General features: G+C 41.5%; 4 protein-coding genes and 1 long non-coding RNA gene across 6 annotated transcripts; 3 read left to right on the top strand and 2 right to left on the bottom strand.

The window, feature by feature from the left end:
- The first annotated feature begins 428 nt into the window (after nucleotides 1-428).
- On the top strand, nucleotides 429-964 carry LOC117140715. Its single transcript, XM_033303781.1, has 2 exons — nucleotides 429-581; nucleotides 649-964. The coding sequence occupies exon 2, from the start codon at nucleotides 677-679 to the stop codon at nucleotides 890-892; it is 216 nt and encodes a 71-aa protein (XP_033159672.1). The 5' UTR covers nucleotides 429-581; nucleotides 649-676; the 3' UTR covers nucleotides 893-964.
- A 454-nt stretch (nucleotides 965-1,418) lies between these two features.
- On the top strand, nucleotides 1,419-5,618 carry LOC117141161. The gene is made up of 2 exons (XM_033304499.1): nucleotides 1,419-1,559; nucleotides 4,698-5,618. Exon 2 carries the CDS (start codon nucleotides 5,094-5,096, stop codon nucleotides 5,355-5,357), a length of 264 nt encoding a protein of 87 aa, XP_033160390.1. The 5' UTR covers nucleotides 1,419-1,559; nucleotides 4,698-5,093; the 3' UTR covers nucleotides 5,358-5,618.
- Nucleotides 1,476-6,396, bottom strand: LOC117141162. Its single transcript, XR_004459461.1, has 2 exons — nucleotides 6,325-6,396; nucleotides 1,476-1,690 (listed from the first exon to the last, which is right to left on the bottom strand). It is a non-coding gene; the product is annotated as an uncharacterized LOC117141162 (long non-coding RNA).
- Nucleotides 6,397-8,486: 2,090 nt separating this feature from the next.
- LOC117140589 (serine/arginine repetitive matrix protein 1) lies at nucleotides 8,487-18,406 on the top strand. Of its 2 annotated transcripts, XM_033303595.1 has the most exons (9): nucleotides 8,487-8,589; nucleotides 9,034-9,166; nucleotides 13,890-13,962; nucleotides 14,141-14,328; nucleotides 14,394-14,488; nucleotides 14,774-14,888; nucleotides 15,174-15,307; nucleotides 15,592-17,690; nucleotides 17,759-18,406. In XM_033303595.1, exons 3-8 carry the CDS (start codon nucleotides 13,923-13,925, stop codon nucleotides 17,669-17,671), a joined length of 2,652 nt encoding a protein of 883 aa, XP_033159486.1. In that variant the 5' UTR covers nucleotides 8,487-8,589; nucleotides 9,034-9,166; nucleotides 13,890-13,922; the 3' UTR covers nucleotides 17,672-17,690; nucleotides 17,759-18,406. The 2 variants fall into 2 exon arrangements, with proteins under 2 accessions (XP_033159486.1, XP_033159487.1); XM_033303596.1 differs by lacking the exon at nucleotides 9,034-9,166 and having other exon boundaries at nucleotides 8,510-8,589.
- On the bottom strand, nucleotides 18,207-22,478 carry LOC117140587 (helicase POLQ-like). Its single transcript, XM_033303594.1, has 7 exons — nucleotides 21,667-22,478; nucleotides 21,155-21,607; nucleotides 20,892-21,097; nucleotides 20,222-20,824; nucleotides 18,785-19,663; nucleotides 18,579-18,713; nucleotides 18,207-18,517 (listed from the first exon to the last, which is right to left on the bottom strand). The coding sequence occupies exons 1-7, from the start codon at nucleotides 22,460-22,462 to the stop codon at nucleotides 18,434-18,436; spliced, it is 3,156 nt and encodes a 1,051-aa protein (XP_033159485.1). The 5' UTR covers nucleotides 22,463-22,478; the 3' UTR covers nucleotides 18,207-18,433.
- Between the last annotated feature and the right edge of the window lie 218 nt (nucleotides 22,479-22,696).

Genomic DNA, 22,696 nt, shown 5'->3' with positions numbered 1-22,696 from the left:
ATCTTAAAAAGTAACGGATTTTTTGTTCACTGGGTCTGGACCAAGTTTGAAGACTTTATGTAAAGCAGTTCAGATGAAGTAAAAAGCGTTTAGCTTTTGAAAGCGAGCGTTTAAGATTTTTAATTTGAAAAAAATCGTTGAATACAAATACAGTTATTACTTCAATAAAACCAACCATAAAACAGTACAAAGGTATTGTACCAATTATTTTCACTTTCTTCCGAGAATAAGCTGTACTCTTAAAAACTAAAACATTTTAAGTCCGCTTCTGGATGCAGTTCGGTTAAGAAGTGAAATACATGAAAATTTAAAAAATTATTTACATAGAAATAAATGAATTATACAATTGAAATTTATTTGTTACAGCATTGTAGGGGATATCTTCGTATCTTCGTATCTGCGTATCTTCATCTTCATGCTTCATTCATAGGCTGATCTGCATAACCACTTTTTCGGACACTTGCACTAAGCTTTTGGTCATCTGGGTTCAGATTTTAAAGCTTTCGATCCCGATTACAAAGGCAATTTTCAAAGTAACCTCATCGTTCTGATCGGCATCGGTTGTTTGTTTACTTCCTGCGGTATGTACATATTTTAAACACACACAGAGCTATATTTATTTCAAAATTGATGTTTCCTTATTTTCAGAGGACTGCATAGTATAGGACATATCAACATGATATCTTATATGCTGGCTATAGATATGATTCTATATTTTACGCTCTTGTCCGATTTTCCTCTATGGGCTTTCTTGCTTTTTAAGTTGGTGTTTATCAATCGACCGCTGGAGAGGATTGCGGTTGTTTTGTTGAATGCCGTAGCCAAGTGGTATATATATCCGTACTTGAAGGAATGGATTGACCAAGAGGAAGCGAAATTGAACTCGGAATAACGCTAATGTTATTTATGAACTTAATGAAACTGATATGCTACTTAATAAAGAAGATATTAGAGATAATTGTTACACAACATGTTTATCATTGAGAAAATATAAGTTCTTCAGAGTAAAAAACGTAAAACACAAATAAACAGCATTAAAAACTGCTGACTAAGATCAAGAGGAAATGCTATGAAAAGCAAAAAATACTGCACTAAAGAGCTTTAAGACACAAAAGAGCTGTTCGCTGCAACATTTTTTTCATGGAGCTTTAAACTGCTTTAATTTAGTTCGTTTAAGTAAAAAAACTAACAGTCAATCAAGAAACTTGAAAAAAATGGTTTGAAATATTTTAAAACGTATTGAAAAACCTTTACAAATGGCAACTTGTACATGTTATGTTTAAATTTATTTATTCAAATGTAGCATTCAAGCTTCAAATGAAAGCTTTCTGCGATCTCGCTTGTGAATTCATAGTTGTCTCACTCGCACACGAAATCTTCTTAAAGCTCATCTTGACAGCAATCAGCTGGCGAACATATGGTATATAGCTTTCGATCCGACTAAAAAGAAGAAGCTTGAAAATTGTAAAAATATATTTCTATGTGCTACGTCCGTTTGTGTTTTATATTGTTTACTGACCTGATAAGACGATAATACGCCGCAATGGATGAATAATGTGGTGAGTTTGGCGTCGCCACAAATGATCTTTTGATAAAGGCCTTGTCTGCCATCCAACCACAATGGGAGTACAAACAGCAGCAAATTGGGGAAATGTACACAAACGCGGCCTAAACGACTAGTGAATGTTCACTGTGTCGTCGAAATGGGAAAAGGAAGCAGACAATAGTTAGTCGACATAACTAGTTAGCTAATAGCCCTTCACCGGATTAGCATTCCCATCAAGGGTTTTATAGGAAATGTGGGTGTTGGGGTCATAATAGATCATCTAAGATTACTGAGAAGGCTTAAGTTAGTTAAATATAACAGTTAACATTTCATGTTCGAAAGGTTTTTTTGAGCTTTTGTATATCCATAAATGGTAATAATGGTAATTTTAGGGATTGAACGTTAGATTATAAATTGCATTTATATGAGTTTATTTTGATAAGAACTAAATACTAAGGTCAATTTTCCTGCTCGATGAATGTGAAAATTTTTTAAAAACCCAAAGGTGTTGAAGACTTGAGTAATGGCCAGCGTTTTGTAACACCTCCTGCAATCTTCATCACCCAGCCGAATTTAAATAAGTGTAAAAAGCGAGTTGAAATCGAAGAAGTAGTTCAAGTTTTCGAGTTTGTGTGCCACAACGGGCTATTGAGACTTCATTTCCGCGTACAGAGAGGCGAAATAATACCGCGGTAATTATATATGGTCTATATATGTATATATGTAGATATGTACACATAGTACACCTACGCAATGCCAGTTGTTCGTGCATAAGAAATAGGCCGCTTCCAACTGATGCGGAAATAACGCGTCTGCAGGCAAATGAAAATTTAAATTTAAAAAGCCCAAATCCAAATCAAAACCCAATCCAAGACGAAACGAAACTGAAAAGCCAAATTAAAAGTCTATTTCAATTTCAGTCATTAACCGAAAGAGGGACAAAGTGTGACACCAATTTTCGTGCGCCCCTCGCTTTGCTGGAAATTATAAATCACAAAATGTTACTTTTCTTGACCATTCACCCACATTTGTTTTTCCCAACATTTCGGTTCACGTTTTTTAATGGGCTAGCCAACAAAAAAAAAAAAAACTAAAAAAAAGAAGGCAACGATGAACTGGTAACTGGAGTCAAGTTAACACCATTTGCATTATGCAAGTGGCTTAAACAATATTTGGCTTTTCTTGTTGTTTCTTTGTTACGGTTTGCTGGAAGTGTCCACTAATTAATATGCAACTAAATAATTTACAATGTGACGCGAATTTCATGCAAAATATACGAAGGCGGAGCAAAACAAGAAATTATTTAATTAACTCGACTTCACGGTGTTGAAATTGTCTTCAATAAATTGCGCAAATTAAATTCATTTACCAGAGGGGATGCTGCATTTAAGCCAGTAAAGTTTAATGCTCTTTAAAAAATTCGATTGTATTAAAACACGGAAAATCATTAAAGTGGCATATACAAAAAATGTTTTTTTTTTTAATTAGATTGCAGCAGTAAAGATTTTAAAAACGTACATTATTCATAGATAGTACCACACTTTATTGGTAAATGAAATGAGGCACTTTTAAAAATTATAAAAATTTACGATGCACTGATTTATGTATGTTGCTTTTAAAGGGCATTCTCGAGTGACCAGTGTCCGAAAAAAGGCAGCGTACACAATTCGCAAATGTCAGAAGGTCTTTCAAGGTGTCTGGGTCTGATCTCGAAAAACCGGTAGATCCACCGCTTCAGATCCAACTCATCGTCTGCGTCGGATGCGTGGAGATGTGTGAGGCTTCTGCGAAATCTTCTTGCCCATTTTGGAGACGAATCTTCTCGAGACTCCGCTCATGCTGATGCGGCAGTTCAACTTGGGCATGTGCCAATCGGCTGGGCAGATCGAAATCCTTCCCAGAAACGAAGGCTATCCACTCTGTATGCCATATTTGCAACTGGTTTTCATTTTTTGCCCAATGCAGTTTGCGTTTTTTTCCTGTCTTATAAATATGTTGCGTCTTTTTCGCATGCGTTTTGAAATTAATGCAAAACATTTCGTGGCGGCTCGTTTTCCCAGTGCTCCAGCTGCGAGACATCTTTGGAACGGGTCTCCAAGTTGAAGTTGATTTGTGTGCTTAGTATAATTGCTGCGATTATCGAGTTGCCGAAGAGGAGACTCCGACTGCTCCTCCGATTCCCTCGCCCCCACTGCGTTTTCGAACATCTCGTCTTGGCTAAGGTTAAGTCGGTTTGCGTTAAGCGATTGTCAAGTGTATTCAAATCCAAAAGATGCAATCTCCGGCCAGTTTTGACTCGGCTCTGTCTCGAAATTGTCGATCTGCCCGCTGACGGATGGCAGCTGGCAGGGGCGTAGTTCCCCCCAAAAAAGGGGTCACTTTACTATAATAACGATCATTTGATTGCCAATTGACAGATGAAGTGGTGGCCATTTATAGAATTTAGGTTTATAAGTTTCAAAACATGGTCAATTAGGGTTTAAGTGGCTGCCATTTTTGAGCGATCTTTGAACTGTCTAAAATTAATCTCTCAATGATATAAAGTACGATAATTCGTTCATTACCGGGGCCAAAAAGCAGGTGAAGTGAATTGAACTTGATTATTTCCAAAATTTGATTGATTTCTTTTTATGAGGCCAACGCTTTACCAAACATTTTTAATATGCTTATTTTAGGACGGGCACGTCGAATTGATTTTTTAATGATAATATTGGTAATAGTTTTTTCTTAGAAAAATAAACATTTTTATTTACTATAATTATTTTTATACCTCTATTTGTAGTTTGGTTTTTCTATGAACTTGACTACCTTTTCTTTTATTCTGTCTCTCCATTATAATTTATAGTTTATTACAACATCTCTGCACCAAAAGCCCAAGGTTTAGCCTGACAAATTCGATCTGGTTTCCCAGCCAACACATTTACCTACCGCCATCTAAATATTCAATCTAGCCAAAAAATCATTTTCCATGCTAATTAAGTAATCCGACCTGCCCCAAGCATGAAATCTCCATAAGATCCCATGCCGATCACACCTAGTGCTCCCATTTTCGGACCACTTTTTCGCAATCCAATTTGTTTACCTTTCGTTCAGCTTTGTGTGTGTATCAAATTAATTTCCAATCAAATTAAAACGAAATTTGTATTTACAGAAAGCCATTTCAGAGGGTCCGAGACAACGGCGAAGAAAGGAGAAAGAAAGGCCGACCGCTGCGATAATACCCGATGGCCCAAAACAAATTAGCATAATCAAGGCGCCTGCCCAATGGCTGACCACTGAGAGATACATTGGGAGATCTATCGAGAAAAACACGCACTTTTGTGCCGCGATCATTAACGCGATCAAATGCAAATGAGGCGACATCAGTCAAGCGGCCGAAAGCGAAATGTGCATCAGCATCATCAGCTCGATAAGTTTGGACTAGGGATTGCATAATAGAGCTAACATCAAACAACAAACGACCTCATTTCGGAAATCGCAAACGCCGAAACACGCCGAAGATAGACCCAAAGTTTTGCATGACGTATACGCAACGTGGGCCGCAATCATGGATCTAATGGAGCTGCTGCATCAGCTGTTCCTCCACATACTCGACATTTTTAAGATCTACGTCAAGTTTGCACTGATCACGCTGGTCATCTACTTCCTGGCCGAGTGGTACATACTGCGATATGGAGCAGAATTGGAGGCCGAACTGGACGCCCATCTGGTGGAAGGTGCCGAACTGAGGGAGGAATCCCCCGAGCGACTCGAATCGAATAGCACGCTGAGCAAGGTGTTTCGCTTCGTCGTGAACTTTTTCATCCTCTAAGCGACTGGATTGAAGCCACTTGTCAAGGTCAATCGCGGAGCTGACTGAGCAGCGGAATCGGTTGCTTTTTCGCGGAATTGCAATTCAATTCAGGCAGCCACAACTCAAGGCTCCCGTCAAGAGAATGTAAAATCGAACCAGTTGCATTTAACAACAGAAAATACAAAACAAAAATAAAAACAAAAAAAAAATAACAGCTGCAGAGTAAACACAATCTTTATATGTAATAAACAATAACAGTAAGGAGCTGTAAAAAAACAAGTTGAACTGCTTTTTTTTTTAACCAAGTCATGCACAATAAGGTATCAAATTCGTTCATTACATTCGATTCTGTTGGGCAAGCAAATAAGAATGACTCAAACTCGCTTTTGGGGTTGGGTTTTCATGAATTTGGGCTAATTACAAACAGAACCGACGCAAGAAATTGCCACAATACATTGCCATTGCAGAAGTGGCACTTAAGGAAGTGCCATAAAAACTGAAATTTTTATGGCCCTTTTAAAGAATTCTTCAGAGTGCTTATATATGTGAAAGATTCATAATTGAGGAGTTGCTCCTTGAAACTAAAAAACAAAGCAGGCGCGTTGAAGTTAACGTCTTAATGTAAGACTTTTTCCTTAATGTCTGTTTATTTATTTTAATTGCCTGTTTATATTCACTGCTGGATTTTTATTGCTCTCTGAATTATAATTGCAAATTTCCAGACGTGTTAAGCACCATTTCTGGTAATGGATTATAATGCAGAACTCACAAGCAACAAAGTTAACCAAAGTTCAATAACATATGGCTAAGTTTTAATGTAAAAAAGCTCCTGGAATTTCAATAATATTTAAAACTTAGCAAAATAAAGGAAACGTTTTCGATCTACGAATTTGTTAGTTAATAGTTTATAGTTATCGCGGACCACCCCTTCCGAACAAGTGTAATTTTCACGAAATGGAAATGTTATCAGATACATCTAAAATACCTGGCAATTGTGGGCTATGGATCTATTGATCGATGGCTTGTTGTTGGTGGCTTGCCGACCAGTTAAGTAGTAGTTACAACACGCTAGTGAGTGCTACCTGCAACAAATGTGGAATACCGGTTCAACAAACCGTTCGACCCACACAACTCAACACATATAAACTGCCGGGCGACACGGTGCTCCCATTCTCACACAGATGTAGGGACACGGACACAGATACAGATACAGATACTTTGAACGTAACTAGCTGTGAGATGTGAGCCACAAGGCACACGCCGCTGGCGATAAAGCACTCGACAATTCCGCGTGCTACAGATACACTTACCGCTACAGATACATTTTGAGATACAGATACTTACTGCAAGTCGAGCCGAGCTGAGCCTGGCTCTATTCCAATTTGAATAGCCAGGCGGGCCAAGTGGAGTTCAGTTCGCTTGAGCCGGGCTCAGTGCTCGAATTCAACTTTCACATGCGGAACGGGCGCAGATGCAGTGCAGCATTATTGCTATTAATGCTGCTGCTACTGCCGCTGCACTGAGAACAATTATCTTCTTTTTCATTTTAATAAATATTTTAAGCCTATGGAACAACAACTTATATGTACGATATGTAAGATATATGCACCAAGCAAATGTGAGCCCTTTAACTTGCTATGAACATTTGAAATACACCCACTACTCCTAATTTTTCCCAGTGTACTCTAAGCCAAAGCTGCAGTACTTAGTGACGTAATAGAACGGGACAGAGATACACATACCATACGCCGCGGTGAACGGAGCTTGATTGATTCCATTTTGAGGATAGCCGCGAAGTGTTTTGCATTATTTTGCATTCGCAGCGAATAATGAATTTCGATCTGTGGTTTTCGGTCAATGAAAATCCAAATCCCGCTCGAAGTGCAGTCTTGACCAACTACCGCGGCCAGCATTTAATTGCCAAACGAAGCGAGGCACTCGAACGAGCGGACCACGCGGCGTATGCGCAATAATTCATGAGGCGCTTAAACAATTTCTGTTTATTTACTATGGCGAGTCTGAGCCGAGTCTGAGGGCCTGTATTTGTGACTAATGCGCTGGCAGATGGTTTTCAGCTCGTTTGGGCCAACGCGGTTCATTAATTGAACCGTAACCGTAATTTGGCCGTGTTATTGTTACCATTATGTCATTGCGGTCACCACGGTAGTTGAGGAAATGAAAGAAGGAAAAGCATTTAGGGCACTAAAAATAAACAATGCACGCTGGCATATTAGTTGGCAAATCGATAATGGATTACGATCAATTTATTAAGTAATCTCAAGCGGTGTAAAAGTAAATCAAAAGTAACTGCTTGCAATCGGAAGTGCGGCTTAAATAATGAAAGTGTAATTTTGTTTTGGCATATATCCCATAAAAAAGTCATTTTTTTAAGCATTGAACTATTTTTGCTTTATATTATAAGGTGTAATATATTGTATGTATTTTTATTAATAAACTTAAAATATCTCATTTCACTTATTATGCAAATGCAATATCATTACTATGTATAGTATATTGTACTATTTAAATTATTTTTCTATGACCACATAGAATGTATACATGTCACTCCTGTTGGTCTTATAACTTTTGAATTAAATTCTCCACCCATAAACCCATTTTAATTTTTGTTACATTTGTTCAATATTTTGCAAGAAATCACATCGAGAAAAAGGTCTGACAAATCTTAATCAATAAACCTGTTGAGCCCGATTATCGGGCAGCCGCCGAGTGAGCAGCACGCTCCAAAAGCAGAGCAAAGTCAGCAAAGACAGTAAAGCCAAAGGCAAAGACACAGGCAAAAGCAAAGTGTTAAGGGTAAACACAAATGCAAAGACAATCCGATTGCAGAATGTTGGCAGAGGAAAATGAACAAAGTCAGAGACGGCGGCGATCAAAGCTCGGCTTAGAGAGCCAGCTGTACGGCTCTCCAACTAGCTCCACTCCGCTCCGGATTTCTTGTGGGGTCTTTGGGCTCTCGGCTCTTGGATCTCGGCTCTCGACTCTCCAACATTCGGTGACAACGTGCTGCGCATGCGCAAAGTCGGCATCGAAGCGGCAATAAACCCGTTTTCAGCGGCGCAGACGGACCAAAATTAGCGAGCGATGAGCTTTCGACGGAAAAGCAAAGGCAAACGCAAAGCCAGCCGAATTCCCATTTTTATGCCAACTCCGAGTTGGCCAATACGATCTGCAATTTCAGTCTGCAAGCGGTCAGCCAGGTGAACGGCAGCCAGCACAGCCTGGTCTCTAAGTAAGTGGGCGTGACCAATCGTATATCCATATAAACACACTATATACACACGGGTGTCGTTGTGCGTGAGAGAGTTGGGAAAATTATATAAAATCAAGTGAACGAATCCCATGCAAAATGCCCATATAAAATGTTACAAATCACCTATAGTGTTTCAAATAAAATATAGTGCATAAAATCGCTGAAACTTAATCGCTTATGGTTCGATTCGAACAGAGATAACCGCAAAGGCAGTTACAAAATCAGTCAAAAAACAATAAAAATTTCCACAAGTGCACTAACACAAGCCCATGCTCAATCACACACACAAGGAAAACTGCAACACTAATACAAGTGCAGCATAGAAAAACATAAATGCATTTTGCCTTTGTGTGATTTTGCGTGCGTTTGCGTCTGTGTGAGTGCCAACATTTATGGGGCTACAATTTTTATTGTTCATTTAAGAAACGCGTTAAACCCAAACAAATCAGCTGGAAACATTTGGAAAACAGTCAGCACGAGCATTGAAAACCAATGCAATAGCATTACACCCTTTTTGTGGATTACACTCAACTAATTTTGGATCGACTGAAAAGAGGTGAGTTTGCAAATTTGCATTCGCTTGTTACAGGGCTCTGCAGAGCTTATCCGCAAGTCAAACACCTCGAGGGACCCCAAAACACCCATTTGAACACCCTTCCTGCTGCACTGAGAGAAAATTTCCGATATTTCCTGAATTTTTTTAATAGGTATTCAACAATATTTAAATTAGATGTCTTATGCTAACAATTGTTTAGATCTCGTTTGTTGCAGATTGGGATAGTCTGTAGAATCATTTAAGCTAATGGAACACATACTTGTTTATATATTTAAGAGAAATAAACCTATTTTGCTTACAACAATCTTATTTCTTTCTGTGCTGCAAAACTTACCAACTCTCATGGCCAAAAAGGCGTTTTGCCAACACAAAAGTACAAAAATGATCTCAGGCGTTGCTAATTATTTCTCTGCGCCTTGTACATTGTTAGATGCTCCTCCCCCCTCTTTCAGACCCTCCCCCCACCCACACCAAACTCTTTTGGCCACAAAAGATACACGTATATAAGCCGCCTGAAATTTGCAGTTACCATTTTTATTGGTGTTTGTGTGAGGAGGTGCTCGAATGGTTTGCGCATCTTCGCGGAGCAACAACAACCACAACAATCACATCGAACATGGCCAACATAACTGAGCCAAGATTTTACTTTCATCATCAGCAGCAGCAACAACAACAACAACTACAAATAACACACAGCAGCCACAAGCAGCGAATGAAATTTTGAAATTTTACTTTCATCCAGTTATTTGGCGCTTTTCACTCTCCATTTCTTCGCCTTTGCAGTCTTCTACCGCTCACAGTTTTCCACAATTAAGAAACTCGGCAATTAGCATTGCCTAATTGTCTCAGAGTAGAAGTTAAATAATACTTCGTTGTGTGCGTCTGGGAACTGAACTCTTGGCCATGTTCGGGTCAGAGTGAAAAGTTGGCCAACCGGAATGGGCGATTAAACCTATTTGACGCAGAGCTTTAGTAAATGCATAAAAAGCCAAACGCAACTAAAAATAAAAACAAACACAAATTGATTTTGATTTGTGTGGGGCAGAGCAAAAAAAAAAAGGAAAATCTGTTTTCACTTGCTGCATGAAGATGCTGTGCAAAAAGGCGAGGAAAAGCCGAGAAAAGCTCCTAATGGGGCCCATGTACATCACAGATTTGGGTTATAGATAAAAGTAATAATAATAATAAGTAATTAGCTGCAGCAGGAAATTTACTCGGAAAGGTAACTAACTAATTGTCAAAGCGGCAAGTAATATAAAAAACAAACAAATGCTTTTAATGAGCGCAAGTCCACAAATGATCAACAAATACAAGTAAAATCAAGACTCTCTTAGATTTTTTAGTGATTCAGTTCTAGGAACTGCTTAAACTTTAAACAATTCACATCTTTCTCAACAAAACACAACGCTTCTCAGAATTGTTTTTATGCCATTCATATTGTTTCAATCAATTTTAGTTATTTGAATGTCATGAATATAAAGTATTTCGAAAACCTTCATAGGAATACAATAAAAATATTGAATGCTTCCGTTAGTCATAGTCGAAACAAATTATAATTAACACAATTTATGCTCCGTTGATTCTAATTAACTCTTTAAGAATGAGCTTCCCCTTCCTGTGAACTAGTAGCCCAGACCAAAGCATTAATAATTCATAAAACTAAACGGCTATTAAAGGCATTGCAATCGTAAAAACCAAGTGAGCCGTAAAACGTTTCACACATATTCGAAATTTTTCAAAAACCTTTCGGTGCCATTCAGTGCCATCTAAAAAAAAAAAACCGATAAATTTTTGAAGTCTGCACTGCACCGAAAACCCATCGAAAAAAGGCGACCTTGAAAGTGCCCAAGAGCCGAGCTCTCATAACATCCTATAAAGATGCTAATTTCTTATGACAACCCGCAACTTGTATTGGCCAGCTGGCAACTGGCTAAGAGAGCTGATGGCAGACTGAGGCTGAGAAAAAAAAGCAAAAAACTTGTCACCGACTTCTGTTTCTATCGTGCAACCGGATTGCGATCATTCGGGCTATAAATTTCGATCCACAAAACTCGTTGTTGACGTCGAAGAAATTTATTAGCAAAATATATGCACGCATTAAGTTGTAAACGAAAACGAGAGTTTGCCTCCAGACGCTTCTGCTTACGGCCATGATGCATCTAACAACAAGGCAATCAAATTAAATTATAAAACTTAAATTTAATTGCTCATTGTGTCTGCGTGGAGGGAAACCTTCGAGGCTTTTGGTTCTAGGCGCCTTTTATTGTTTTCGAACACGAAAAAAAACGAAAAAAAACCATTCAAAGTCGTAGAATCTCCGAACAGATGGAAAAATTTGCAAAGTTTCAAGGAAAATGTCGACGTCGGTTTTTGCCATTATGATGGGCATTTCATGCAAATGTTCTATTAAAAATCGAATACATTTTATGAAAAAAGCAAAAACAGGCAAATTAAATACAAATTTCCTAAACCAGATCTGGATTTTTTTTATTGTTTCCGTTTAAGCTTGTTATTTCTCTGCAGTCGAACGTGTCCAAAGATTCATCAATTAGTTCCGAAACAAAGGCAGCTACAAAAATAATAACAACTCGCCGGTATTTGTCATCGTGCTTAGCCTTGAATTTGAACTTGGCCAAGACAATCAGACCAGCTGCTAGGCATCGACTTTTCGAGACATCATTTATTGTCTCGCCCCTCCGATTTCCCGTGGGCTGTAAAAGATTAGACGACCGAAATTAATAAGTTAATATTTCATTAACGAACAATATGCTGCACTAAATGCGAAATTATGTGTCTACAAAGAAACAGAGCCATAAATTCATTTAGTTTATCACAGGGCCATTTATCACCGATGCCCAAGACTAATCTTTTGGTAAATAAATGAAAAAAAAAATGGGAAAAAATTAACAGAAGTTGATGGATGTGTAGGCCTGATGGTGAACCTGTCACTATGTTTGCCTACTTTGGTCAGATTAAGAAAAAAGCAGAGATTTGAAACAGGCAAAGTTTCTATGCAAAAAAAAACCGATTGTTTACCATTTAATATTTAAGCTGCTACTAAAACCACAAGGCCAGATTAAACAATTAAACAAAGCACATAACGCCCACAGAAAAATCTGAAAGTACAATCCACATCATTTGTGCACTGCTCAAGAACCCTTTGGCATTTCGATTGGGGCATTTATTGACTCATTCGTTTCCATCCAAGTTGTTATCTCTGTCAAAAGCAAAACCATTATCATATTTAGTCAGATATTTATCTCCGCACTCGGCCCACACAGCCGGGCAAAATGTCAAAAAGTGCAAACCAGCTGAGAGACACAAACAGACTGGCAAACAGTCAATAAGCCGAAAGCCAGGCCGAAAGACATCAAATCCAATCAAATCTCCACTTAAAATGCACGACACACTTTTTGGTTAAACAACAGCGCCAAAACAGGGTGTGATCGGCAAAATCTTTTAGCTTATGGCCACTAAAATTTGGTAGAAAAATTGTGCCATGCAGAAAGGGGGAGAAGGAGGAGAAGGAGCCCCATAATGCCCATCAAGTATACGCCCCGTGTGCGAGTCCAAGGAGACTTCGCTCGAACAATGCACAATAAAAACGCTTTTTTTGGAAGATACAAATTGCATTCAACTGCCAAATTACAATGCTCCAATGATCTTTTCCCCAAGCCAACGTTTTGCATTTGGTTTCTCGGAGAAAAAACGCATTGGAAATGAAAGTATCAATTCCCCTCGCTCGCTTTTCAATTTGTTATAGTTATGCATTGTTTATTATGTGGTCGGGGTATTTATTTATTTACTTGCCATTGCGCTGACCACCACCCTTTCAATTTCGCCCAGCCAGCCAATCGCTCTCCTTACGTAAGCCAAAACCCACCGAAGTGACATTGAAGGCGACCAAACCTAATTATGCAATTATTCGACACCCGAGTCGGAAATCGGAAAGTGAAGCTGATCAAAGTGCGCACAATAAGTGTGTGCGCAAAATTTGCAGTTGGGGCATTATTTAATTGGTCATTTTGTGGAGAAAAGGAGCCGCATTTAGACGGTGAATCATGCGTTTTGCAAGACCATTTCATTATAAACTATTATTCATGAAATACCAATAAATAAATATAGATAAAACAAGGAGATATTTGGCATACATTAGATTCTATCCATTGCTTAACTAGCTTCAAATAATATTAGTATAAACTTTAGTTACCTCAAATGCACATATGCCAAGGATAAAACTTATACTTTCTATTGTATCTAGATTTTTCTGCAAAAGATTTTGAAATTCTTACCACTCTCTCGTGAAATTTCACTACTTTTCTCGAACCAAAACTGTTGGAAAACAAAATCGAAAAGCTAACCAAATACAAAAGTTTAGCCAAGAACACTTTCTACAACCAATTCGGGATGGAATGCATTTCTGCATGAGGTGGTTCCCTTCTCTATATAGAACCGACTCTTCCCGACTTGAATGACAAAGTTTTGAAAGTAGCGTTAATCATGGGACGTGATTTGAATGCCAAGATTATATTCAATCCAGAACTCTCGAGCTTACAACTCAATTTGAAACCATCCAAGAAGAAGAATGCCGTGATTTCTTTTATTTTCTGTTAGCTTTAGAAGCGTTCAACGACTTCGAAAGAACATAAATCTTACGCCGAGTTGTGTGGGTGTGTCCGAAACTCAGAAATATACATAATATTTTGTACATTTTTCATTTCAGTTACCAAACAAGCAGAGAACTGAAGTCTTCAAGATGGAAAAAGCCAAAGGCTGGCTGTTAATGACAGCAACAGGTGAGTTAAATCGATTTCGATCGGATCGGATCGAAGGACACTTGACTCAACGCAAAAAACCACTTAATCTTGTGGTTCGAACCGGACCATGACATAATACCAATCCTTGATGTGTTATGCAATTTGGGGCAACTGTGAAGTATTAATTAATTTCAATTTCGTTTCCCTTTCGATGCAGTGCTGCTGCTGCTGAGCCTGTTGGCCTCCACAGATGCCGCCCTGCCCTTCAAGAAGGTGTCCATTGCCAAGACACCCGCCTCCACGAGCAGCACCACCAGCACCACGACGGAAGCGCCGGCCGTCGAGGAGGAGGAAGTGGAGGAGGAGCAGCCAGTGCCCACCGCAGATGGTGGCGATGGTAGCAAGGTGACAAGCTTGGATTCTGGAAAGGAATTGCCTCAGCCACTGACTTTTAACCCTCTATTTTTCAGTCGGACAATGGCACTCTGTCGAAGAACTCCAAGCTGACTGGCATCCCGCAGATCGACTACATCTGGGATCCCAATTTGCCCAGGGAACTGAGAGGGTAAGATGTGTTTCCAAATCCTCAAGGTATATTTGAGCATATGAATATTCTGTAAATACTGAGGTTGATCAGGTAAACATCTACAACTATTACTATAGTACAAGTTAATGATGGGTGTTTAAGAGCCTCTTTCAGTCAAATAATTATTAGAAAATATTTAGAAAGGGAAAATCTGCTGCTTTTTAGCCTTTTATTACTGTGAGATTGTCTTAGGTTAGGTATTTTGTAGATACGAATCAACAATAATCAACGTACTTAGAGTATACTTTCTATCTTCCTGCACAGCTACAACCTGTCGACCTATCCATTTCTGTCCACTGTGCCGCCCATGGACGAGATTCACTTCAAGTGCGAGGGGCTGCACGACGGCTTCTATGCCTCCATCGAGTACAAGTGTCAGGTGAGCTAGCCGGCGTGACCTTGTCTGGGCAACAACGACGTAACATAATTGGTCATCATGCCTAGACAAACCGAGCACAAACCAAGCGCAACCCAGCCCAACCCAATCCCTCTGTGCCTGGCCAGCAATTTCTCTTTTTCAACTGGCGACGTGACGCCAAAAACTAAAACTTGTTTGCGCCTCGATCTTGACCTCAAAAGCGGGCAAGAAGAAGCGCTAAACGATGGCTAACAGAGCGGATTAGTTATGGCCAAATGTGATTAACCAGAGTTGGACTCGTTGCAGATCTATCACCACTGCGTCTATGGCATAAGACACGACTTTCTGTGCGCCAACTTCACGGCCTTCGACCAGCGCACCTTCATCTGCCACTTTGCGTCCGATGTGGACTGCGAGGGATCCCAGAAATACTGGAACAGGTGAGACCTCCGCAGGGGAACACCCCTTAACCAGTCAAAACTATAAACACTTTTGCTGCTTTGAACATCTAAATACGATAATATCTTAATTATCTCAATTTGGTGTGAAGACATATTGTTCATAATAAAAATAAATGAATATAAACAAATATAGTGTTAAATTAATGTATTTAATGACTAAATTAGTTTCAAGTAATCTGAAATGGGAATCTCTTTCAAGCATATATGAATAATTTGAATAGTAATAGTTATATTCAATGCTAACCATTTCAATCTTTCTGCAGAAACGATGAACTCTATATGGCCACCACTACCACGTCGACGAGTACTACGACTACGCCAGCGCCACCCACTCAGCCTCCTGCACCTCGTCGTCGCCCTCAGAGACCACAGCGTCCGCTGAGACGACCCTACAATCGCAGACCCATCGATGACTACTACTACGAGGATCAGGATCAGTACGAGGATGATTACTACGAGGAGCGTCCCGTACGACGGCCCAAGCCAAGACCACGTCAAAGGAAGCCGCAAGTGGAGCCGGAATACGACGATGAGTACGATGAAAAGCGAACGGAAGCCAAGAAACCCATCAGGCGCAATAGGAATCGTTACCGCGATGAAGAGGAGGCACTGGAGGAGGACTATGACGAGCGGCCAAGTAAAAGACCAAGAGGAAAACCCACTGCAGCAACGGCGGGTCGAAAGATATCTCCCAGGAAACCAGGTCGAGTGGAGGAACGGCGCAGCTTCAACGAAGATCGTCCGTTGGGAAGGAGACGTAGTGAAAAGGATAGGACAACTCCATCATCCGCTCTGGACGACCTGGATGAATATGAAAAACCCTATAACGGTGCAGATCAGGTGGAGGCCGCCGAGGAGCAAACGCCCCAAAAGGTGAAGACTACTCCGAAGCCATTGACAGAATTTATCACTCCGAAGGCGGCAGCCGCTTCCGTTTATGCTCGTCCTCGAGCTCCACCAAGGATTGCGCGACCTGTTCCCATAAATGAGAAGAAAAAGTTCTCCTATCCAGTGCAAAAGATCACGGCCACCACACAGGCACCATCCAACAGTGCCCAAGAGGAGGAGGACTATCCTGAAGAGCAGGTGGAGGAGGACTACGAACAGCCTCCAGCTAGAAACGCTCCGCGCAGACGTACGCCAGCACCTCGTGCTGAGCAGAAGCCCACCAGAACCACTTTGCGAAAACCAGTAACAGACAAAAAGCCCGTCGATGAGGAGTATGATGAGCCGGCGGAACCGGAACCTCTGAGGAAGCGCAAGCGTCCCTTGGCTCCCAGGTCCCGTGTCCCAGCAGCAGATGTAGACTTCGAGGATGAGGAGTACGAGGAGAGTCCAGCGCCCGTTTCCACAGCAGCTCCATTGAGAAACCAGAGACTGAGAGCCAAGACAACTACCCGGAAGCCCACAGCGCCACCACGTCCACGCAAGCCAATCGTAGAGGAGGAAGAGGAGCTGGAGCATCCAGTGGAAGCCGTCGAGGAGGAAGCACCTGCACCCAGATCGCGGGCAAATTCATTGAGCGGGCGAAACGCTGGCTCTGGTTTTTCGCAGCGCCCTTCATCGGTACGTGTGGTCAAGAGACCTTTCCTGCCCTCCAGGGGCGGCAGTCCATATCTGCCCCGTGGCCTTCAGCCGGTGGGTGTGGCCTTAAAACCACTACCAACCACCGATAGCACGCCCATCGACATGGGTTCCACCATTTCGGGAGTGCGTCTGCTCGAGCATGGGGCTCCTCTGTTGAGGGGTAATCCTGAAAGCGGTGAAGATGACGAGGAGGACGCTCCTCCATCGCCCAGTCCACCCAGAACCACTCTGCCGCCTCGCAGTGCACTGCCCGCCACGCCTAAGCGTGTGGAACCGCAGCGACCAAAACTAAATCTCGACGAGCTCTACGAGAACGACTACGATGTGACATTGAACGATGCGCTCGATCCCACGCTGAAACCGCTCTCGCCCCAGCATCCGCATCCTCATTCGCATCAGCTTCCATACCAGCAGCAGCAGCAGCAATCGCAGCGGCAATATGCTACCGCCTATAATCCATTTGCCTATCAGCCAGCGTATCAATCACCAACATCCGCTTCAGCATCCGCACCTGCATCCGCATCGCAAGCAGCGAGCTATCATAGTGATTCCTATTTCTCGTCGACAGATATACGCAGGCGGGCTATTGTCCCGGCGCAAACCGCGCGTCCACATCGACTCGAATACGCTGCTGCCGGAGGAGCAGCCGGCGGACCTTCCAGCGGAGGAGCCGTCTCCGGGTCGGGAGTGAGCCGGAGCCACCAGCCGCTGGGCGGACGGATTGCCCAGCATTTCTACGACGACTTTGCCTACTGAAAAGTTCGTTTGTAATAAGGTGCGTTTTTAGTTTGATGACATAGCATAGCATATGTAGTAAGATTGTGTCATATCTTTCGATTTCAGTTTCTTCAGCTGTAAATAAGTTTCCCCAACACAAGGAGAGTTCCAATTTGGTGCACGGCTCCAACTTCTTAAACAAATCTGTCTCTACCTTAGTCGTTTAGCCGCACAAAACGTACTCGTAATTCGAAATGGTTCGGGACATATGAAGCAATAGCCGCCGAGAAACAACATAACCGATGATAAACTACAGCAATCATTTATCAGAGAATTTTTTGGGTACATTCTGCAGAAAGCTCTTTTCCAAATTCACTTTCGATCGATTATGCTATTTTTGCTGTATGAGCTATATATGTCCGGAACCCCCCTACTTATATATACGTTGTATAATACTCAAATGTCGTGATAGTAGCAGCTTGCGAATTTGTCTGCTAGCTCGTATCTAGTAGTTTATAAAAATAACTCCCTCCTACTTGATAAAATATCCAGCAGAACAGAACAATAAGGAAAATATGCATTGATGTCCTTTATTTACATATAGAATGAAAAATACCTAATGTTTTAATTTAAAACTGCAATTTGCATACAAATTGTGTATAATATTTAAGCTTCGTCGGAGATCGTGTTCGTTGTAGAGAACCCAGATGCAAGACTTAAGTCGGAGTGCATAACAATCAAAACAAAAACTGAAATAAATTAAAAACCCACTAAGCTGCTCTTTTTACTTGTGTTGTCCTGCTAATTTTTATCAGACGTTTTTAAACAGTCCTTCAGGTTCTCCGTTTCCTCTTCCAAATGGTCGAGCTTTTTCATTAATATGATCTAGAAAGAATTCGGTATTAGCTTATCAAATGGGTCACAGAATCAAAAAAACAACGTATACCTTTGCTGCCGAGACGATTTCTGTGGCCACTCTAAGAGGCATGTGCTCTAAGGATTGGACTAAATGAGACGGTCTCACTCTGGCTATATCCCCAATGGTTTGAAAACCCGCAGCATACAGCTGCCTGGCGCGATTCTGGAAGAGTAAAGCATTTAGAATAGTCATATCTAGTTTTATGTTAGGGACCAGATTATTTTGGCACACACAATTTTAACCGCTGGCAGTTCCATTAGCGGCTCCAGCTCGAATGTGCCGCATCGATCCATTTTGTGCAGGATCCGCTCAAACAATGGTTTATAGCACCAGAACTCCTCCAGCTCCTCGCACAGGCGCACAATGGCACTCGCGGCTGCTGTGGATTGGCTGATCAGATGCTGCAAAGTTCCCCGCTCCACGTTGTACTTGCTGGCCACAGAGGGAATCGGCAGTAGATTCAGTATATCCGCCAGAATAAGCACCTTGTACATTCGATTCAGCTGCAGGGACAATGGACCCTGTACCGACTGCGTCTTAAAAAGCCTAGCTGCATGGGCCTCTGTAAATCCAAGTTGTTTGAACATTGCCTGCGAGTCCAGTGGCAGCGAGGTGTAAACTCCAAACAAAATGCTGGCATCTGCCGGAAACAACTCGTCTCCTCTTTCGTTTGAGTTAAAGCACACGACAAGGTACAGTAGGTGCAAGTAGTTGGTCAGAATGAGCTGCTGCTGGGCCTGCTTTAGCTCCCTGTGAATGGCATTTGCACGCTTGTAGTCAATGCCCGCCTTGAAGGCAGCTCTTCCAATATTGGTCAGCTTAAATGTCGTCGACTGTCCAATTAGCAAACGTCGATCGCCAGCGGGCCTATTGGCCTGACTAACATCCTGCGATGTTATAATATCCGAAGAATTGATCTTAGATTTGGCTTGCGGTTCGGCAAGCTGCAGCACTTTATTTTTGAACATCTCTCGGAGAATACGGAGCACGATCTCGTCCACGGCCACCTCCAGGGATTTGGCCTGCACAGACAACAGCGTGCTGTTAACCAGCCGATTCAAGTCTCGACGACATTCTGCTAAATTCAAGCCAACCACGCTTAGAATTAGCGACTAGGAAAAACAATTTAAATTGTTTTTAAGCATATCGTAATTATGATTATTCAAATAAAAGAATATTAAAATAGAATAGAAAATTAAGCTTAAAAGATAGAACTGCCGTTTGTCCCATTAGTGCTAACTTGAAGAAAAATTTCAAATCTACATATATAAAAGGGATCAGCAAAATTAAAAGCACATTTTACAATAATGTAGGATGTGGCATAATTTGGTAATTAGAACTCGGTCACTTTGGTCGGAAAAATGTAAAGGTAACACTTTTCATATCCATTTTCAGTCGTCAAACAGATTTCGCCTAGAAAGCAAGTGACAGCAAGGAAACTAAAAATCAGCGATTTTCAAAAAATAATTGCAATTTAAGGAAAGATCCATCGGTATAAGTAAGTAAAAAAGAATAGTAAATAAAACAAGAGAAAATCGCGAAATTTAGTTTAAACGGACGATAAAATGAAAAAACAGTGTTTTAACAAAATTATTATTTTCTTTTTTAAGGTCTGCGTCAAAAATGCTTAGTCATAGTTTTCACTTTAATTTCGCTCGTTAAAAACTTACTTGCAATCCAACTGCCTCATTTTGATCCAAGGAACTTAAAGCCTTATCCATGGGCGAGAATAGCATTTGTCCGACCAGCAGATTGTCTTTGCTCTGCGCTATCAGGATACTCTCGCCAGCTTCACCCAATCCGGCGCGACCTGCTCGTCCCACCATTTGCTTATACTTGCACAAAGTCAGAAATTCCTGGCCCACATAAGGAGCACGTATGATTACCCGCTTGGCTGGTAGGTTGACCCCTGCAGCCAAAGTGGAGGTGCAGCAAATGACTGTGACGACTCCAAATCTATAGGCAGTCTCAATGTACTTCCTCTCATCGGTTGTCAAGCCCGAATGATGATAGGCAATCCCGTAGGGTAGGGTTTTCGCCAACACCGGGCTGAGAATGCCGCACATCTTGTCCAGAGCATCCATTAGATCCAGCTTCTCGCTACGGCGATGCTCGAAAAATTTATGCTTTGGAACAATGCGACTGAGAAGTAGCGCCACGTTCTCACAGTTCTTGCGACTAGGACAGAAAACCAGGCAGCAGTGTTCCGGAGCACATTCGCTTATCAAACCAGCCAGATGGTCGGGATCGGCGCGTTTGACAGCTTCACTGTACTGCAAATAGAAATTAGATCAAAATCGAATACTTTCGGCAACATTTTCCAATTCGATTATTCCTTACATTGTACTCAACACTGCGACTGGGAACGAATATCTCCTCCAGCGTTTGACCAGCCGAATTAATTTCCAACAAATCGGGGCCACATTTAATGTACTCCTTTAGCTCAACAGGGCGAAAGCCCCTTGTGTATACATCAGCATTCAAAAAAGAGGATATTTCGCTGAGGTTTCCTATTGTGGCACTCATGCCAACAATTTGAATATGGGCTAAAATGCAAAAATTCCATTAATTTGTACAAAAAGTACGACATACTATCGACTTACCATTTAGAAACATCACTTTGGTAAGGAAAGCTTCCAAGGTGGCCCCTCTCCCCTTTTCGCCTATTAAATGCAGTTCATCCACCACCACCAGACCTATCTCATGAGGACGTTGTACGTCTATCAGGCTGTCCATTAGAACAGCTCCTTTTTCGATGGAGGCAATAAAGAGACTTCGTCTTTTGCGACGCGGTTGAGGCGGACACTTGCCCTTGCCGGCCGTGTACTCCTCCACAATGAAGTCCAGGTCGATTGCAAATGGAGACATGGCGCTCACCTTCTCCTGGACAATCGACACATATGGCAGGATGAACAGCACATTGCGTTCGCGGCAAAGTAATTCACGCAGCATAAGGATTTCGGCCACTAGGGTTTTTCCACCACTTGTGGGCAGAGCGTAGATCAGATTTTTGCGCTGCCTGATTGCAGGTAGATTCAGGCACTCGTTCTGCCATTCTGCGGAATTAATGTTATGGTAAAGTAACCTTATATTGGTTTTTAATTGGCAGACATACCATAAAGACTTTTGATGCCTTTGTGTTCCAGAATCATCTTTTTGACCTTATCCGGCAGGCCATAGAATTCGCCCTTGCTAGGAAACTTGTCTATAACTTGGTTATTCTTCTCGAAGTCCGCAAAAGCCTGCGTCTCCCAATTGGCTGGATCTAGGAGGGATTGGTTCTTCAGCTCCTCGCAGGTTACATACTGAGTGCCCTGCACTAGGCCCTCTATCACAGACTTTGAAATGAAAGACATGGAGTCGTCTTTAGGGGCGGCCAGAAGCTTCTCTGGTGTCTTGGGCTTCTTAAAGGTCATTGCGTCCAAGAAGAGTTGTGTGTTTTGAACCATGGGCTCACTAAAATCATCGGCGCCATGGAATATATCCTCCATTTCTGCAATACTCAGATCGTACAGGTTGATTTTCTTAAACAGCTCGTCGGCGTTTTCCCCGTCCACTAGGTCGATTTGATGGTTATCAGTTGGTGCACTGGTTTCATCCGGTTTAGAGGCACTGTTGGGTGGAACAGTCTGTGCACTTTGAAAGGATGTGTCCGCAAAGAGTCCCAGTCCATCATCCGACCCACTTTGCGTCATCTTGTTGGTACTTGTGTTTGCTTGCGTGCCAAAGAGCTCGTCCTTTCCTCCGTCCAACAAATCCTCCAGATGCGCATTGGAAAAGAAGCTGTCGTCGTCTTCGCCCTCCGGCCAAAAGAGATTTTCGGTGCACTGACGCTTTGCATGGCTTCCGCTTGTTGATTCCTCGCTTAAATCCAAATTTCTTTTTTTGCACAAATTATACTTATTTGCCATTTGGCGCGAAATAGTGTGAACGTCGCGTAAAAATGAAATAAAACTCAGGCCAGGGCTAAGCCAAGTCTACAACCGGGGTCGTGTCTCAACTTAAGTGTTGTTAAAGTCGTATCCCCCAACGATCGTTCGTTTTATTTATAAATATAACATTCTCGGTATACAATTTTCTTGTTTTCGTGTTCCCAATTATATATGCAAGCCTAGCAAAATTTTAAGAGCTACGCTAACAAAATA

Source organism: Drosophila mauritiana, chromosome 3L (genome assembly GCF_004382145.1).
Source record: "Drosophila mauritiana strain mau12 chromosome 3L, ASM438214v1, whole genome shotgun sequence".
In the NCBI taxonomy this organism is placed as follows: domain Eukaryota; kingdom Metazoa; phylum Arthropoda; class Insecta; order Diptera; family Drosophilidae; genus Drosophila; species Drosophila mauritiana.
This window is presented reverse-complemented; position numbering and strand designations above follow the sequence as displayed.

Coding starts and splice junctions, on each gene's coding strand:
- LOC117140715 (XM_033303781.1), top strand. CDS start 677: ATGATATCTTATATGCTGGCTATAGATATGATTCTATATTTTACGCTC.
- LOC117141161 (XM_033304499.1), top strand. CDS start 5,094: ATGGATCTAATGGAGCTGCTGCATCAGCTGTTCCTCCACATACTCGAC.
- LOC117140589 (XM_033303595.1), top strand. CDS start 13,923: ATGGAAAAAGCCAAAGGCTGGCTGTTAATGACAGCAACAG. Junction 13,963..14,140: donor GCTGTTAATGACAGCAACAG/GTGAGTTAAATC, acceptor CTTTCGATGCAG/TGCTGCTGCTGCTGAGCCTG. Junction 15,308..15,591: donor TCCCAGAAATACTGGAACAG/GTGAGACCTCCG, acceptor ATCTTTCTGCAG/AAACGATGAACTCTATATGG.
- LOC117140587 (XM_033303594.1), bottom strand. CDS start 22,462: ATGGCAAATAAGTATAATTTGTGCAAAAAAAGAAATTTGGATTTAAGC. Junction 20,825..20,891: donor GTCGCAGTGTTGAGTACAAT/GTAAGGAATAAT, acceptor TTCTATTTGCAG/TACAGTGAAGCTGTCAAACG. Junction 19,664..20,221: donor ATGAGGCAGTTGGATTGCAA/GTAAGTTTTTAA, acceptor TGTTTTTCCTAG/TCGCTAATTCTAAGCGTGGT.